This window comes from Cricetulus griseus, chromosome X (assembly GCF_003668045.3).
Source record: "Cricetulus griseus strain 17A/GY chromosome X, alternate assembly CriGri-PICRH-1.0, whole genome shotgun sequence".
NCBI classification, from domain to species: domain Eukaryota; kingdom Metazoa; phylum Chordata; class Mammalia; order Rodentia; family Cricetidae; genus Cricetulus; species Cricetulus griseus.
In genome coordinates, this window is record NC_048604.1 from 123,160,973 (window position 1) to 123,180,206 (window position 19,234).

The following is a 19,234-nucleotide window of genomic DNA, read 5'->3' on the forward strand; positions in this document are numbered from 1 at the left end:
CATGCTAATATTGAAACAAACAAACAAACAAACAAACAAAACCCCATTGAAGTGTTTGGAAGGGTCCTAGACCCCACTGGCTTGTGAGGAATTAAAAATTTATATTCTGAAAAAGCAGCTGTGAATGCTAATATAAAATTGCATCTCCATGAGAGCACTTTGTTATCCCCTGACTGGTATCACAATGCAAGTAGTACAGTCTGTTACCACACTGGGATTTCATCTAGAGTTCGGGGACCTGGTTCCCTCCCAGTGTGCTTCCAGTGCTTGTAAACACTCCTTAGATATTTTTTTTTTTTAGCTAAATTTAAGCAAAAATGAATTTACCTGGTTCAGCAGCTACATATAAGCATATATTTTGATTAAATGATTAAACTGTGTTTTGGTGAATTTGCTTATTTCCCCGATTTTTATCTATTCAAAGAAATAATGGAAACTAGGAAGTAAAATTGCCAGCCGTTTTTGTTTAAACAAAGTTGTTGAAAGACTCTGTATTGCCATCTAGTGGTCAAAAAGCTCCTCGTCCATCTAGCCCATTCTTGGAGAAGGTATTTAGGACTATGTCCCCGGCAGATTAGACGATTCTTGAGGGAATGGAAGGCAGACATGGTGGAGGGTATGTGTTTTTCCCTCTCCAAACCCTGGCTGGCTGGGGTGCTTGCTCCTTTGCACTTGGCATAACAACAGAGAAAGCCTTCTTTGTAGTTTTACAAACAAGCGTATCGTGAAAAACAGTGTGGTGTTCTTGGCTGCGCTGCTGTTCGGGGACTAACAATTTAGGCTGTGGGATATTTCCATCAGAACAATGTAGACGAATCATGGTTTAATTACTGTAAGCTCTGGGCACATACAGCCACACACGCCCTGGATTTTCAACTTCCTCCTGATTCTTGGTCCTGCCACCATCTTTGGCAGCTCCCGCTGTAAATAATCGTGGCTCCAGCGAGTATCCTTATGACACAGCTGTACTTGACCCTGCAGGAGGGGAGCCCCAGACTCCAGACTCTGCCTTGGATCATGACCACCGGGCCTTTCACCCATGCTGACTTTATTAATAAATCAGACACAGAGTACCGATCTAAGAACCAACGGCCAGCTGGATCACTCCTTGGCTCAGTTCACTTCCATTGCTGTTATTTTTCCTCCCCCTTCCTTCTGCTTTTCCAGTTCTCTTAACAAGGCCTGTTAGTTTATTGTGGCCTTCCAACACACACAAATGTGCATTCTCTCTCTCTCTAACACACACACACACACACACACACACACACACACACACACACACACACACACACACACACGGGGTCACTGTTAGAAAGTGTTTCTTGAGGAAATGGGGGTTGGGGTGGGCAGCTTAAGTTCAACACTGACAGAATGCCAGGGCTGGCTTGGCAGGTAGGCTGAGCTGGCTCTGGGCTATTTGGTGTAAATTGAAAGATGCAGGTACATCGTACATCTCCTTCCAAGCCATCCCATAATAGCTCCCAATTTGGTGCATAAAACTTCCACAGAAGTACAAACAGGATTTCCCAACCAGAAATAAGGAATTATGCCTGATGGATTGTCACAAAACAGGGCAGAGCTGTTCAGTCAAATCTAGGATGAATGGTCACTCAGAGATCTCAGCTCATTCTGTATGAGGTCAGGGACATAGGTTGCTTGCTTAAAATGCTATTGAGAAGGATTCTGGGGATATATCTCACTTATAGGAGAAGAATGGATGGGTATGTGGTTGGGTTTATGATCTTCTACAATACTTGATCATTTATAGAAAATGTTGGAGCATTTATGTGGAGTCTAGGCTCATCTACTCCAACATTTGAATCATCTCTAGATGACTTACAATAACCTAAATCATATACAAATAGTTATGCCATACTGCTTAGGGAAAGATAAAAAGGAAAAAAGTATGCCTATAGTTAACACAGACACTTTTATTTTAAATTGTGTTTAGGTGGTTTCTCACTAGGTTGCATAGACTGGTTTAGAATTCCCGAGTTTCAGGGGTTCTTCTGCTCAGCCTCCAAAGTAGTTAGGAGTACAAGTGAGTACCACAGATTATTTTACACCTGTGATTGGTAGAATACACAGAAATGGAGTCCACTAATACTGAAGACTGGCAGTACTAGGAACATCTGAGACAGTTAACAAAATGCTATTGTTATTGTTATGCCAGAGAATTATACTATTAGCTTTGTACTCAAATTGTTTTCTGGAGTGCTGATAGTGATGCTCTTGCTGTTATCATCTTGGACTAGGAGGTTAGCTGTTCATAGCATGGCTCTAAAAGAATGGAGTCACAAGATAGGTTAGTATTTTAATGACTCCTTTTTTTACTGGCATACATTCAGTGTATCTAGCACTGAGTTTAACAAGGACGTATTCATGTTCGTTGATCATGTTAGTCCCCATCATATTTGCATTTATTACCGAGCTAAACTTCACATAACATTAAAAAAAGTTCACAGCGAGGTGAAGTTTAATATCAGCTCTTGGGAGGCAGAGGCAGACAGATCTCTATGAGTTCTTGGCCAGCCTGGTCTACAAATTGAGTTTCAGGACACTGAGTGTAGCTAAGGCTGCTACACAGAGAAACCCTGTCTTGAAAATCCACATACATAGAAAAAAAACAGTTCACATAACATGAAGTTCAACACTTTAACTGTTGATTCTTTTGACAAAAGGTTTCACTATGTAAGTCAGAATGGGTTCATACTTGCCAGCCTCCTGCCTCACCTCCCCAAGTGCTGGGACTACAGGCATGCAGCACAATGTCTGGCCACTTCAGTCATTTTAAACTTTACAATTTGATGGGTTTTAAGTATATTCACAAAGCTATGAAAACATCAATACCTTGCTCTAGAATCTATTCATCCCCAAAGGAACTTCATCCCAACAATATTCACTCTGAATTCTCTCCTATTCTTAGATCTTGTCAACCACTAATTTTCCTTTTGTCTCTGTTCATTTGCCTCTGAGCCTATATCCTATAAATAGAATCACACCTGCCCTGTGGTTTCTGCCTCATTTTATGGAGTATGTTTTCAAGGTTTATCTGTATGGTGGTGTGAATCGGTACTTTTTACCTTTTTAAGGCTGACAAATAAATAGTTCATGGTTTGGATACAACAGATTTTATTTAGCCGTCCATCACTTGATGGGCATTTGGGCTGTCCCCACCATTTGGCTATGATAAGTAGCACTGCTATGAATATTTCCTACAAGACTGTTTTAAAGTCTGGTTTTCAGTTCTCCTGGGTTAGCCTCAGTGAGGGATTTTTTTCCCTCCGGTGTTAGTGGAGAAGGATCTATTTGAAACTTTTTGTTAAAGCAAAGAACAGGCCTGTGGGTGACAGCCAGATGAGTCCTGGCAGTATGAAAGAGAAGCAAAAATCTAAGGGCAGATAGCTTGTGGACTCCAAGGACAAAGGGTCTCTGGGAAAAAAAATGTGACAAGAAAAGGGAGAAGAAACTGCCAGAAAAGAATACTGAGGATTTTGATCTTTGTGAATAGAAAAACAACGGAGTTTGTCCTAAATTTAGAAAGTGGTTGTTGATGCTTTTTCTGTGTTTAATAGGGAAGGAGAAAGTCTAGAGGGGATGGAAAGATGGCTTAGGGGAGGGCCAAGGAAAAGTGAAAATGGTTATGGTTTGGGCTGTCTTACTGAGTGTTAGTAAGATATGTTGTTTTGGTAGGAAGAAGGGAAACTTGTAAGCTACATGTCAAATACAAAATGAAAAGACAGATGGAGAAGAATTTTGCATAACAAAAGAAAGGGTTTCACTTATTACCAAAATGCCACATGCATCTCCTATCTCTAAGCATAGTAGGATGAAGGAATCAGGCAGAACAAGGAACATGTACTGCCATTTTAGAAACAAGAAAATCCAAGCCCAGCCCAGGACTTGGTGACAGTAGATGCCAGGTCCGTCTGTGAAGTAAACACAGCAGAGGCACACAAGTCAAAGAATGTCAGAGCCTGGAGGGTGTTGGAGCTTACGCAGAAACCCTCCTCCTATCTCACTTTTCAGCAGGAATATCAAAGCGGAGTGGGGCAAGTCTAAGGCTTAAATTCAAGGTCACTGGTCAGGGAATGAAAGATTCAAATCAGTAGTCTGTCCCTCTTCTCCATAGAGAGTGTCATCACTACATCATAGTGTTGGTAGTTTGTGGTCTTATCTGTCTCCAGCACTGAGCCAAATACTCCTAGGAGAGGAGGCTGTGTGTGATTCATTTCCAAATCTGCAGCTGAAGTACAGTTGTTGAAACTTGTTGAATGTATGAATGAGAAGCAGAAACACCCAGTTCTTCCCAGGAATCTGTTTCTTCTCATTCTGCCACAGCTTTTAGTGGTAGCTCTGGGAGTCAAGAATGTTTTCCTGTTCCACAGGACTCTGGCCTATACTTCGGTGTTCACATATATTAACACAGGTGACTCTAGATGTGTCAGAAGGGTGCTTTGAACTTGTCAGGACCCAAGAGATAATTTACAGTCTATCATTGTCATGGAAGTGTCTAGAGCAAAAGGGTAAAATAATTTACCTTAGTCTAGAGCAATGGTTCTCAACCTGTGAGTTGTGACTTTATTGGGGCCATATATCAGATATTTACATTACGATTCATAACAGTAGCAAAATTACAGTTATGAAGTAACAACGAAACACTCTTATGGTTGGGGGGTCACTACAATGTGAGGAACTGTTTTAAAGTGTCACAGCCTTAGGAAGGTTGTGAACCACTGGTCTAGAGCCTAAAGCCCATCTAGCTACATTATAATGACTGTTGTGAGAGGTATAGAGGTCCTTGTGCTCACAGACAAGCACTAGGGGAATCAGGAATGTTAACACACAGGGTTGTCTCTTCAGAGAGATACATAACCTGTTTTCCACCCAGAAGGCTGTGAGCTAAAGGCAAGGATATAATTCTATCACTACACCCAAGATAAATGATAAATGGGTGTTTATTGGGGAACAATTAAACAGAAAAATGCAAAGAGCCGCTGGAGCAATTCCCTGCTCTCCCTACAGGATCTGCTGACCTGCCAGAAAAGAGCTCACCAAGGGAAGCCACGCCTCAAACTCCTCTCTGCTTCCATCCACCTGAAACCACACCCAAAGGGGTGTGGCCACTGTTACAGGTCCACAGACCAGATGCCTACAGCAAGCAGACATGATTAATAGCCTGGTGACTTTTGCACTGTCTGGGTGGCCAAGATAATGAGCTTGTCAATCTATAAGATCTACCTTTCTGGAAGATGTCACCCGTACTTTACAAAGATTATCTATCAATGTAGTCATGTCTTAAGTTTTCTTGTGCACACGGGATTGAGTTATCACCAGGAAGTTATTCACCAAATTTTGCTATGCTTAAAAACTCAAATGCCTCAAAAACTACTTGGGTTCATACTCCTGAAGTTTGAACTGACACTGGCTATTTAGTTGTGTTGAACTGAACTACTTTCTTGCTTCCCTGGGATCAGATTGTTACTCTTCTGACTGTGATGGTAGCAGAGAGAACCCCACAGCCATTGGAATGTCTCTTGTACACTAGGAAGTTCCCTCTTTTGTTATGTTTTCCAGTTTCCAGATGGAAATAGTCTTGCCTTGGGGAACTGTGTGCCTCAGTATGGACTTGTTGACAGGAGGGTGGGGAAAAGGACACCCTTGGGAAGCTCAGCTTTATCCAGGGCTTTAAGAACAGTGCTACACTCTTTCTGACACCTAACTTCAACACGGTTTCCACATGGACTAGTCAGGATTCCTAAAGGAGCAGAGCAGAGAGTCAATGGTGTGTGTGTGTGTGTGTGTGTGTGTGTGTGTGTGTGTGTGTGTGTGTGTGACAGAGAGAGAGAGAGAGAGAGAGAGAGAGAGAGAGAGAGAGAGAGAGAGAGAGACTCACTGTGTAGCTTAGACTGTCCTCCAACTTGTGACATGCTCCTCTTTCCTTTTCCTCCCAAGTACTGGGATTATGGGCATGTGCCATCATGCATGGGCCTTTATATGGGAGGTTCTATAGACAGAGGCTTACCACACCAAACCTGGGGGTTGGGAATGTATCCAGGCACATGAGTCTGACCCTCTCAGGGGAGTGGGCTGGTAAGGGTCATCCTGGCAAACTTTCAGCTCAAAGGCGACAGCTAGGGACTATTTAGCAAATAATCACTGAGGATCACATAGACAAGAGTGGTGGAAGATGATAGGACAGAGCCTTTCAAGCAAGTCTTGATTAGTTCCTGTCTTGTCACAAGCCCCTCTGTTTTATGATTGTTTTGTCACACTTTAGGTAGATCACAATTTTCCCCTTTTCTTAGACCAGTGGTTCCCAATCTTCCTAACGCTATAACCCTTCAATACAGTTCCTCATGTTGTGGTGACCCCAACTATGAAATTATTTTCATTGCTACTTCATAACTGTCATTTTGCTACTGTATGAATCATAATATATATATCTGGGTTTCCTGATTGTCTTAGGTGACTCTTGCCAAAGGCTCGTTCAAACCCCAAAGGGGTCGCTCCTCACAGGTTGAGAATTATTGTGTTAGACTGAGCTTTGAGGTATGAGCAGGTATCTGCCACCACCCTGCATTCTACCCAAGGCCCACACTCACCTGCACCAGGTCGGGTGTGAGTCGCTTGGCCTGCAGCCATTTCTGGAACCTCCCTGTTTTCCGGAGGATTCGTTCAATGCTACAGGTCTCCGGAGCTGATGCAGAGGCACAGATTCTCCTGTCAGAGATCTCACTTTGGTACTTGCTGACCAGTCGAGAAACTTCCACAGGGCGCCAGGTTTTGGAATCATCTGAGTAATTTGCAGCATAAGAAGGCAGGTCGTAAGGAGGCAGTCCCAGGTGGGAAGCCATTGAGTTGTCAAACCTGTGGGAAGCATAGGATAAGCCTGTGAGCCCAAGGTCAGCGGAACTGAGGGCCAGGGAGGTGGGGCAACAGCCTGTCTGATCACCCCTTTTCCTTTGCTTTATTCCAAACTCCTTTTACAAGAGGATTATATATATTGGGTCAAATTTAGAAGTGTACATGGGATGTCAAAAGAGGTCATACAAAAACTATCCTCTTCCCCCAATGTATAGAAGAGCCAATTATGGCTCTTTGAACTTCAACCCCATTTGAAGGGAATAGCTTTACACTTTTTTTTTTCATGCCCCATACTCACCCTTAAGGTATGGAAACTGAGGCTTATAGAGCTTAAGTATCTTGCTCAAAATCGAATGCAATGTTAACAATCAGAGGTATAAAATCCCAAATCAACCTTTATATACGCTAGTTGTCCAAACTACTCATCCTTTGGCTAATGCCTGGGTTCTGGAAACACAGTCTTCCAAGAGGCTCTTGGGCCTGAATTTGAGAGACCACTCCACTCCCATATCCAACCCCCAGGAGCTCCAGCAACATTGATTTAATCCATCAGCACCAAGCAACCAAGCAAACTTTAGGCACCCATGGCTGCTTCATGTCCATCAAATCTGAAGCCATCTGGCTCCAGCAGGTGTGTGACTGTGCACCGAGGCTCAGTCAGCTTTTAATCCTCCTCAGGGGAGGGGCAGTGGCCTCTTGTCATCTGCTGATTGCCTAGGCTCCATGGTTACCTTTTCTAGCACAGTCACCTCTCCAGCTGTGTGTTGACATTTCCATTATGAACTAATGTCGAATCTGCTTTTGATTTATGTCTGAAAAAATTACTCAGAAAAAGTTTGCCTTCACTATTGTTAATTGAAGGTCATATTGCAAGTGAGAATCAGGCTATATCAAATACTGAACTTGAATGGGAATTTTAAATTCCTGTTATTGAACACTATTGGGCAGCCCATGGTAATGAGTGCTAGCTAGTATATTTTCAATGAATTAGCATTTTGATGAGCTCCAAACTGTATAATGTTTTGTTTTCTTCCTCATATAATTTATCTTTGCTCAAAGAGATCGTTAGGTTTCCACTGATTTATTTATTGATTGATTGATTGATTGATTGATTATTTGTTTGTTTGTTAATGGCAGTGCTGGGGAGGAATCTCAGGGCATTGTGTATGCTACCCAGATGTACTGAACTACACCATCAGGTCAAGGTCAAGGAATGGTAAGTGGAGATCCCAGGTCTCTGAGCCCCTTCAGTATTAGAGCTCCAACCTCTAACAGGAGGGAAAGAGCTGCCAGGAAGCCGCTTCTGCAGTGCAATGGTGTAAATTGCAACGGATACAGGGCCAAGTGGTTCTGTTTAAGAATCTTGTCACAAGGCTATTGAAGAAGATGAACTTGAAAAGAGCTGGAAAAGCTTCATCAGAAGTTTCAGGACAACTGTGGGGATTCATTTTCTCCTTTAAGAAGGATTAGAAAGGCTCAGGGCCCAGAAATAGCCCTGCTTTCATTGGCTTCTCTTGCTCATGAAGTTCCAACCCCACAAAGGTCCTGGGACTTAGGATTTACAATGAGGTGATAATGATAGTAACTTAAATTTATGAAACCTTAAAGTATGCTATCTTCTATGCTAACCTTTTTGTGTACATTAATTCATTTTCTTGTTGCACACAGGTTATCAAACATAGTAGGCAAATCTCTACCACTGAACTTCTTCTATAGCACATGATCCTTTCAATATACCTGTGAGGTTGTTATCATTATGAATTGTACAGATGAGGACCCCAGGCATGGAATGATTATATAATGCTTCCAAAGATATTTGACCAGGAACTGGAAGAAATGACATTCGACATGGCAGAGCTTGCAATCCTTACAACACTACCAATGTTTAATCCTATATAGTCTATTTTATGATTTAGCTCATGGGAGCAGGTCAATAATATCATTAAAGGCTAACACTGGCAAGTCCTGAAAGCTTGTTCTGTTCTAGTCCACATTTCCAACTTGTTTTGAGGATGAGAAAATGGAAGACAGAATATATATGACTCATCTGAAGATTCAGAGACAATTAGTGACAAAGAGATGCAGCTCCCAGGGATTCCATTCAACCAATTGGTAGAGTTGAGGGGAGAGATACTTTCTACTCTGTGGGACAAAGTCATTGTCCTTTTCTTTTCTGTTGTCATTTTCTGAGGAGTCTCTGATGAGATGACAGTGTGTCTTTGTAGGTGATCTGCAGGCTCAGTGATGACTGAAGGAATTTCATAATGAATTTGAGGAAAAACAGAAATGTGACAAAACGGTGTGACATTTAGTGCTGCAAAGGGGAAGTGTGTATCTCACAGAATCGACAGCCTGTTTCACTGACTAGAAGAATGTTGGTGAAAACATGGGCCCTGTTCTTCAATCACTAAAATGCCAGTATCCTGGAGTTTGGAAAAAAAAACAAAAACAAAAAACAAAAACAAAACAAAACAGGCAACTTTGTACTTTTTCTTTTGAATTGAGATCATGGGCATGATTGCTGTGAGGCTGGTCAAGGTTCTTACTGCATGAGAGGTAGACCAGCAGGATCATACTTTCTCAGAACTTGAGAGAAATGTCAAGGTGAGCAGGGCAGTTATGTGTTTGGTAGTGGTGGAGGTGGTGCTAGGGAAGACTAAACTAGAACTAGCATGAAATGTTTTCTTCTACTGTATTCACGTATGCCTTTTTAAGTATTTCTTGTCTCCTCTTTTCATGCCCAAGCTCTATACTGAACCTTAAAACATCCATCTTCTTTCTAAACCTCTCAGGACACAGTCAGTGTTTAGCACACTCCACAAGGATATTTCAAGGCTCATCACCTTACAAGCTTGCTTTGGTTTCACTAAGCTGCTGGCTACCCTTGGATAACTACATCTTTTCAGGCTCCAGACATGCCTTTCTCTGAAACACTTTCTTCCTCTTTCTTCTCTGGATGACAGTCACTCAACCTTTTAAATCCCTGACAGGTACCACTCCTGATCTTCATTTGTTTTGTTTCTATTTGAGGTGGCTTTCTTTCTATATGTTCCCATGATACTCTACATTAGGCATTGTGCTTTAGCCATTACTTTACCTTTCTGTTTTCTCAATAACAAGATCCCCCAGAGCAAATATATGGTCTCCTCTTTCAACTTTATAACTCAAGAGTTTAACAAAGTGATTCCTACCAAGTTGGTACTCAATACTTTGTAGCTGGATGAATGAATTTTGGATGTATAGATGGACCACAGTGGATATTTGGATGTAAGATGCACATTTGAGGAGAGAGACACTCAAAGGACAGTATCCCAGAATGCACAAAATGATGATGGGGTGGAAGAATGCATGAAGGGTTGCCTGGATGAATAGCCAGTTGGACAGCGGATGAATGGGCACTCGGATGAATGGATGAATGACAGATTGTACAGGTCCTAGAGATGGGGTCAGGAAATGAATTAAATCAATAATTACTGTCCTTTTCAGTAAGATTTAATCTTTACTGCCATCTTGAGTGGATTCAATTACCTGAAACATACCTCTGGGCATGCCTTTGAGAGGGCTTCTAGAGAGGTTACACTGAGGCAGGAAGATAGACCCTGAATGTGGGTAGCACCCTGAATGTGGGTAGCACCATCCCATGTAATGGGGCTCCTGACTGAGTAAAAGGGTATAAAGGAAGAAGCCAACTGAGCACTGGCCCACAACTTTTTCTGCCAATGCCATGCAGCCGGCTGCTGATCCCCTTCTGTGGCTACAGAGCTGCCAAGTCTTCCCTGGCATACCTTCCCTGCTATGATGGATTGTATTACTCTCAAACTATAAGGCACAATAAACCCTCCCTCCATTAATATACTGATTATTTTTGTCAGGTATCTGGTCACAGAGACAAGAAAAGTAACTACCAAATCTTCTGTGAAAGATAGAAAAGGCAAGGGAGAAGGCATAGCAAAAAACAAAACAAACACAACCCAATTTATCATTTGTTTTCTGACAAGCCCTTCACAAGTCAGTAACAGGTGTTCGAATATTCTTTAAGGTTTTAGGTGTAGGGATTATGGATGTTAGGCCAATTACTTGTAGTCAGGAAGATGAGGGAATGAATCAGCCCTGGTAAGGGCCCAAGAACCCCTAGGAGAGATCTTGGTCATACACACCTCCCAGAATATTTCTTGTCTTCTGCACCACTCTGAACCCTTAAACCAATCAGCATCTTTCCAAAGCCCTTAGAATATAGTCATGTTACTTAACACAGGTCACTATGGTCTTTCTAGGCCCACTATCTGCTGTTCCCCTTATAAACTTGCTTTGGTCTTACCAAGTAACTGTTGACTTCTATGTAAACCACATTTTTGGGTCTCTATCAATATTTCTAAAACACTGTGACTAAGTACCCCTTCCCCTTGCATACACAACATGGACAAAGCAGGTTCTGGTGGATCCTCCTGGTTGCTGGGAGAATGCAGAGTTTCTTGTCTAAGTATATTTTCAGTAGAAGGAGCATGTCAGTCAGGCCTGTCTAACTCCCCAGTTTCCTACAACTTTTTAAAAAAAATTTAGGATGCAAAAGTCAACATATACTACACAGCAAAACTGGTGAGAATGCATTCCAGTTTTTTGGTGGGGGACAGGGTTTCCCTGCATAGTTCTGGCTGTCGTAGAACTCACTCTGTAGACCAGGTTGGCCTCAAACTCAGAGATGCACCTGCCTCTACCTCCCAAGTTCTGTGATTAAAGGCATGTGCCACCACTGCTGGGCCACCTTCCAATTTTCAATAGCCAGTGGTTGAGTATGGGAAGCCCCCAATGTATCACTAAAATCCTTACAAAGGACAGATAAAACAAGGATGAGAAAGTATATTCATTTGCCAATTGTGGATGTTGAGTTTCCCATCTAGCCTGGGAAGCTTGTCTGTCATTTGCATTCCAGCATTGTCCAGTCCTAAATGAGGACCAGGGCTGGAACACACATACAAGGATGAGGACAGAGAATTGTAGTCAGGTTTCTGAGCACCTGAGGTGGACTTTCTGCTGAGGTACAATGAGAATAATTTTTAAAAACAGAAATGCTTGGAGAGGAGATAAACAAGACCAAGATGAACAACTACTCCATTAGAGGGAGGCAAAAGGACTGGGAATAGTATTTGGAGATAGAGCATGTGCTGAGCATGTCAAGAGCTCAGGTTCCAGCCTTAGCATGGAAACAAACAAGCAAGAGAGGGAGGGAGGGAGAAGAGAGAAAGAGGAGAGGGGGAGAAGGAGAGAGGTAAAGGTAACTTGCAGCTTAACAAAGAAGAAACACAAAAGGCCAAAAAAAAAAAACCATGAAAAATCAAATTTAAAAAGCTTGGAATAAATGCAAGCTAAAGAAAGGTTGGTATTAATAAATATATTCCATAAATAAATCAGAGCATACAAAATTAAATTTTCAAAGCTCTTAGGATATAGTCATGTTACACTTAACACAGGTCACTATGATCTTTCTAGGCCCACTATCTGCTGTTTCCCTTATAAACTTGCTTTGGTCTTACCAAGTAACTGTTGACCCTTGTGTAAACCATATTTTTGGGTCTCTGTCAATATTTCTAAAACACTGCCACTAAGTACCCTTCCCCTTGCATACACAATATGAACAAATATTAATAGATCTACTATATACAATATACAGACATTATTTTCTCTAGTACATTATTATGTAATAGTAATATATGTAATTATATATAATTTATTATTGTTCAATATTAATATCAAATCAAATATTTGTGAGTGTGCAAAAATGAGCTTTATAATTAGGAGTACTCATTTGAAGATATCTATGCACATACATACATCTAATAAAAATTAGCTTTTTTCATCCAAATACACCATTTTTAAGGGTTTGTCACAGGGAATTAATAAGAGAGATGCACGAAATCTTGCTGCAGCAGTGTTCGGCACATCACTGTTTATAATATTGAAAAGTGAAAAAAAATCCTGTTGTCTCATGCTTGCCGGTTAGTTAAATATATTATAGTTGGTTGATGTAACTCAGTATCCTGAAGCCATTAAAAATCAAATTATGCAGAAGAATATTTAATCATGTGAAGAAATGTTCTTCACACACTATTTTTTAAAATTTATTTATTTATTTATTTTCCATTCATTTATTTAGCTCATAAATAAAGTCATGCACAATTATGATACACAATACAGTATGTTCACAATGGCATGGCTAAATTAAACCAATTAACATGTTATATCACACATATTCATCATTTTTGTTTTGAGAACACTTAAAGTATACTATCTCACAACTTTTAAAATATAGCATATTGTTATCAACCATATTTATCATGCTCTCAGTAGACCTCAAGACTTCACAGAGTCCATGCCTCTTGTCCAACTGCAGTTTTATATCCTTAAACCAATCGTTTCCCCATTGTTAAAAACCCACATTGAAGCCTAATAGCCACAATTCTGCTCTCTGTTCCCATAAGTTCATCATTTCTAGGTTACACATAAAATTGAAATTGTAAACAATTCTTTTTTTTGTTTGTTTGTTTTGTTTTTCGAGACAGGGTTTCTCTGTGTAGCTTTGGAGCCTATCCTGGCACTTGCTCTGGAGACCAGGCTGGCCTCGAACTCACAGAGATCCACCTGCCTCTGCCTCCCGAGTGCTGGGATTAAAGGCATGCGCCACCAACGCCCGGCCTCCTTCACACACTATTAAAATCCCTCAGAGTATGTAAGAATAATTGGATCTTTGTGCAGGTGCGTACGTGCATGTATGTATTTGTGTGTGTGCGCGCGCGCGTGTGTGTGCATGTGTGTGTGTGTGTGTGTGTGTGTGTGTGTGTGTGTCTTTGTGCACATGTGTATTTGGGTGCAGATGCGCCTGTTTGTATGCACATGTGAAGGTCTGAGGTTGATGTCAGGTGTCTTTCTTTCTTTCTTTCTTTCTTTCTTTCTTTTTCTTTTTTTTTTAAAAAAGATTTATTTATTTATATGAGTACAGTGTTCTGCCTGTAAGCCAGAAGAGGGTACCAGTTCTCATTATAGATGGTTATGTACTGTGTGGTTGCTGGGAATTGAACTCAAGACCTCTGGAAGAGCAGCCAGTGCTCTTAACCTCTGAGCCATCTCTTCAGCCTGAAGGTGTCTTTCTTAATCACATGCCATTTTGGTTTTTGAGACAGCATCTTTCACAGAACCTGGAACTCTCTGGTTCAGCTAGGCTGGCTTGTTAATGAGCTTCAGGATCCTGCCTGTCTCTGCCTTCCCAACACTAAGATTATGTTTGCTTGTTTTTAACAGGGTCTCTGGGAATCCATCTGTTACCACTTCCCAGTTCTAGAGTTACAAACCCATATAGCCATGGCCAGTTTCTGTGTGGGTGCTGAGGATCAAGTTCACAGCAAGCATTTTACCCATGGATCTGTCTCTCTAGCCCATTGAGAATGAATTCTGTACGATTTGTATTTTGAATTTTTTTGTAATGTTTCTAATATAACTAACTACTGTTTTGCTATGAAAGAAAATCATTTATAAGGTAGTGAGGCAGATGATAAGCAGTCCATACCCTTAGATCCTCTCTGCCTCTTTATGTTGGCGTTCAGTATCCTCAGCACAGAGTACTGTGACCCCACCAACCTGCCCTGCTTGATATTTTCCTGTGGGCATCTGCACACTTCCTCTTTAAGCACAAATGGAATGTCTTGAATTCTAGTGAAACAGTGTTGCAAGAAAAACATCTTGAACTTGATGAAGGAGGATATGGGATCCTAGAGCTCTTCGTTGGAATCCTGCAGTTTCTTTCTCTCCCAGTTTAAACTAGATTCATATCTTTACTGCTACTGTCTCTGAGTAATCAGTACACTCCAGTATATTCTTGGTTCTCTGCACCCCGCTTCCTAGGTGGAAATTTCTGAGTTCAAATTCAATGTCTCCATATTACTTCTTTTCAAATCGCAACAGTCAACAAAATGAACACAGACCTGAATCCAGATGGCTCCTTCCTACCCCCTTTTGTCTGGACTTCTCTTCTGGTCCCTAAGAGCAGTCCCAGGCCACCCTGCCTGTGGCTTTCCGTGAGATCACCCTGAAACATGGATGTTATTTCCCAGCTCAGCATCCTCCCTATTGTCTGCAACAGAGCAGTCTTAATTAGGGATCGTTCAACTTTGCAACCTTCACAAAGCATTTACAAAAGGCTCCCTAGAGAGAGATGGGGAGACAGCTCAGTGATAGAGTACTTGGCTGGCATTTGAAAGGCCCTATGGTTTCATTTCATCTCCAGGAAGAATAAAACAGAAACCAAAAATCCTTAATAGCAAATATCCACATAGACTCCCCAAAACGTCTCAAATCTGAAGATCTAGAAAGATAGCTCAGTGCATAAGAGCACTTCTCCAGCCGACCCAGGTTGGAGTCCCAGTAGCCAAATGGTGGCTCACAACTGTCTGGAATGCCAGTCCCAGGGGATCTGACACCACTTGTTGACTTTAGCAAGTACCAACCATGTATTTGATGCACAGACACACCTGCAGGCAAAACACTCGTATACATGAAATAAAATAAAATAAAAGTGAAATTTAGTCTTTCCTGTCACACACACAGTTTTATTCATCCATAAAGAATAATAAAATTGTGTCTTTTTCAGAAAATGGATGGAATTGAGGATCATCCCATTAAATGAAATAAGGCAGACTTAGAAAAACAAATATCACATTTTCTCATATGTGGAATCTAGTTTTTTTTTAATAAATTAAGTGAAAATAAAGAGGGACTATTTGAGAAGAGGAAGGGTATTGGGAAGAGGGGGAGCAAGAAAAATTAATGGGGTAAATACCATTAAGTCACATCATACACATGCATGAAAATGTCATAAGGCAGCCCATCATTTTTTACAATGAATATGCAGTAATAAAAATAGATAAATGTTCAACGTTTTTGATTGGCTTTTTCTATATTGCTTCTTTTTAGTAATTTCGTGCAACAGTCACAGACATATTTGACTAAAAGAGAGGTTGCATATCATTCCTTATGCCTTTTGTTTGGTCACAGAATTTTACAGGCAGAAGGTTAGGTAGATTCTGGCAGTGGGGGCAGGGGAGAAAGGGTATAGGTCAAAAGGTCTTTGGTACTGAAAAACCTGGGAGCCACTGGTTCTCAGGCTAAGTTCCCCATTTCTTGGCCTAGTATTGTATGACATTCCCGGCTTCTCCTCTGTCTACATCCACCTTACCCAGGGATTCAGCCACCAGCACCTCTCATCTCTCCCACACCCTTGTTTACGATGCTGTTTCTTCTGCCTTCCCCTTCCAACCCCCCCTTCATCCTGTAAGAAATCCTCTCTCCAGAAAATCTCTCTGCAGTCAGTGTCCCCTGTCTGGCACTCACCAGACCAAACAAACCTATTATCTGTAATACTGTCCTTTCTTCTGACTCCCTAGAAGGCAACAAGCAGAATTGTGGTGGCTCTTCCCACTTGGTCCCAGTTGGTTCCTAGTCTTGATGAATGTTCTATGACTGTGAGCTGGTAGGCATGAATGCCAGTTTTTGGTGAAAGCCACGTGCATCACAGTGAACTAAACTCTGATTTTCTTCAGATCAGTATCACACCACAGAAAACAGGCTCTGAAATGCTGTCTTTGTATCTCAGGTCTGCCTTGGGTCCTTTAATCCAGTCACTGTCTGCTTAGTGTCTGAATAATGGGGGCAAACTGTCAACACCCGGGGTTTGGGATGTTTAAAATGTCTCCCACATAGTAGCTTTCTATATATTTCATTCTTCCCGTTATGAGGAACAGTAGGAAAATTCAACAGTCTCAGGCTACTCCAGTCATAGAAAAGAATTTTCAGCTTTCAGTTTCAAAAGGAACCTTAGACTTTAGCATTTAGGGCTAGAATTTGGCTTCCATGCTTGCCCTCCTATGTCAAGCCATAACCACTGTTAAATGCCTTCCTCTAGCTCCCACCCATAAATGAAATATCTTCATTCTGAGAGAAGCTCAGTTTGCTCCTCAGAGTTATTTTATGGCAATTCTGACCTGATTTCTTCTTTAAAGAACTTCTTACAAATTGATGTCCCGATGCAGGCATTGCATTTATCAAGACCGAGGAACGTCCTTCCCAGAGTGTAGCTGCTTCTGACTCGGGGTACCAGAGAAGGAGGGAGAGAAGCCGGCGAGGAGAAAGAACAACTCAGGGCTGAGACCCACAGCAGTAGCCGGGCTGGCCAGCGCTGGTGGAAGGCTGCAGTCTGAGCTCCAGCGAGGGCCTCCATCCTGCGGCAGTGGTGTTGAGCAGTGTACTCAGAGCTGCACAGAGGTCAGGCCTGACCAGAAAGGAAACTGTCAAAGGCAACTGGCCTCAGGATGCTGACCCTGTCCCAGCCTCTAAGTTTCTGTCTGAGGATGCTAAGGAGCTAGCAGCTAATGGGGCTGGGCAGGAGGTGAGGAAATCCATGGAGGATGCTGATAACGCATTTCCAAAGTCACTCTTCCTCTGCTTGGGGCGGCTGCCTCAGTCTGGGGAGGGGCACACTGGCAGATTTCAGGAAGGACAATGGTTATGGCTTCCCTGTGAAGTCCTTTCGACAAACACAGGATATCCCAGCTGGGCAGGAAAAGTACATGCAGGATGTGTGTAGGATCTAGGTTCCACCTGGGAGTTTCAAAGAATCCTGAAGGCCTCCACCCTCCACTGTTTTCATTCTGGGTACATCTCTCCCTGTGGAAAACACACCATGCACGCACGCGCACCCCCCCCACACACCTTGAATACTTCCACCAACATACACATATACACATACTCCATCTCACCCTACTCCGTCACACATCATACACACATACCACACACACACACACACACACACACACACAACACCTCACAAAATGAATGCCACAACACACACACAGAGTCTAACACACATACACACAAACACACAATCCTATCCCAAATCCCTATGCCACAACTCCCACAACACACACATGTACAGCACCCACATCTCATGCACACCTCATATCACAAATACATATATCACACAACACACACACATAACACAGCCCACAACACACACACCACATTCCTCTTCCCAACCCGCATACACATACCATCCCACATCACACACACACAGACACACACACAGACACACAGACACAGACACACACACACACACACACACACACACAAACATCTCACAGCACATACACTTGACAACAAAACCGCATAACACACACACAGTTTAACACACACACCACACCCCTATCCTCATCCTCCACATCACACATACATACACACATAGCCCTATCTCTCTCTCTCTCTCTCTCTCTCTCTCTCTCTCTCTCTCTCTCTCTCTCTCACACACACACACACACACACACACCACCAGCCCCCCCAACACTAACTTTTCCCTTCTCTGAAGTGGATAATCTGTTCTGCACTTAACCAGCTGTACGTCCCGACTTCCCCCAAATTCCATAGAGAAATAACTAGAGGTTAGTTTGGGGGGCATTAAGCAGTACATTTAACATTGATTTGAAAGCTTTTGCTGCTTAAGGAATAGAAAGCCCCAGGTTAGTCCATTTCTTGCTGATCTGAGAACAAGAGAGGGGAAAGGAGCTGGTGGCCTCTGTGGCTTGATGAGGGCAGCAGTAGAAGGAACCCTGCTGTAGCCAGCTGTGTCCGGCCCTCTTTATAGGGCTGAAAGCCTCTCTTTTCTTTACCATCTTGCCTCATTTCTCAGCAGTTGCCTGACTTGGGACAATTTAAGTGTCTAGGATTGACTTCCTCTGGAAACTTAGATGAGGTTCACAGCATGGAGTAGATGGGAATAGTCTGTGGGGACAAAATCAGGTTGCGTGACTTTTCAGAGTTGGGAGTACCTTGCTAGGCTACTGTGCATAGGAGGACAGGTGGAGAGGAAAAGGAAGGTCAGATGCAATTGGGATGGTGTCAGGGAAGATAGGAGTATGGTTCAACAGTAATGAGAAGAGCAGACTAAGGACAGATCTCTAGGGATTAAGCATGTATTTATTAGCTATCTTTGTGTGCTTAGTGGAGTGTTTGATCATGTTTTTATTTACTGCCGATTTAATAAATGTATTCATGTATTTCTGTGTATGTGTACGTACAGTGTTACATGTTCTGTGCCACAGTGTGCATGTGGAGGTCAGAGAACAGCTTTTGGAAGTTGGTTCTCTTTTTGTATCTTATTGAGGTAGGATCTCTTTTGTTTCTGCCATGCTTCCTATCGAAGACTCCCTGGCCTCCAAGATTTAAGTCATGTCTCCAGCTCCCACTCACTATAGGAGTACTGGGATCACAAACACGTGCCATGTAATTGGTGTCCAGTTTTTACATGGGATCCAGATAGCTGGACTCAGGT

The 19,234-nt window shown here is 42.2% G+C and overlaps 1 protein-coding gene across 1 annotated transcript in view; it reads right to left on the reverse strand.

The window, feature by feature from the left end:
- Dipk2b (divergent protein kinase domain 2B) overlaps nt 1-17,131 on the reverse strand; it is a 35,516-nt gene extending 18,385 nt beyond the window's left edge. Inside the window, exons 1-2 of the mRNA XM_027433330.2 lie at nt 16,896-17,131; nt 6,606-6,870 (exon numbers count right to left, since the gene is read on the reverse strand). Coding sequence (XP_027289131.1) covers nt 6,606-6,870; nt 16,896-17,131 — 501 coding nt within the window. The remainder of the gene's footprint in view (nt 1-6,605; nt 6,871-16,895) is intronic.
- Between the last annotated feature and the right edge of the window lie 2,103 nt (nt 17,132-19,234).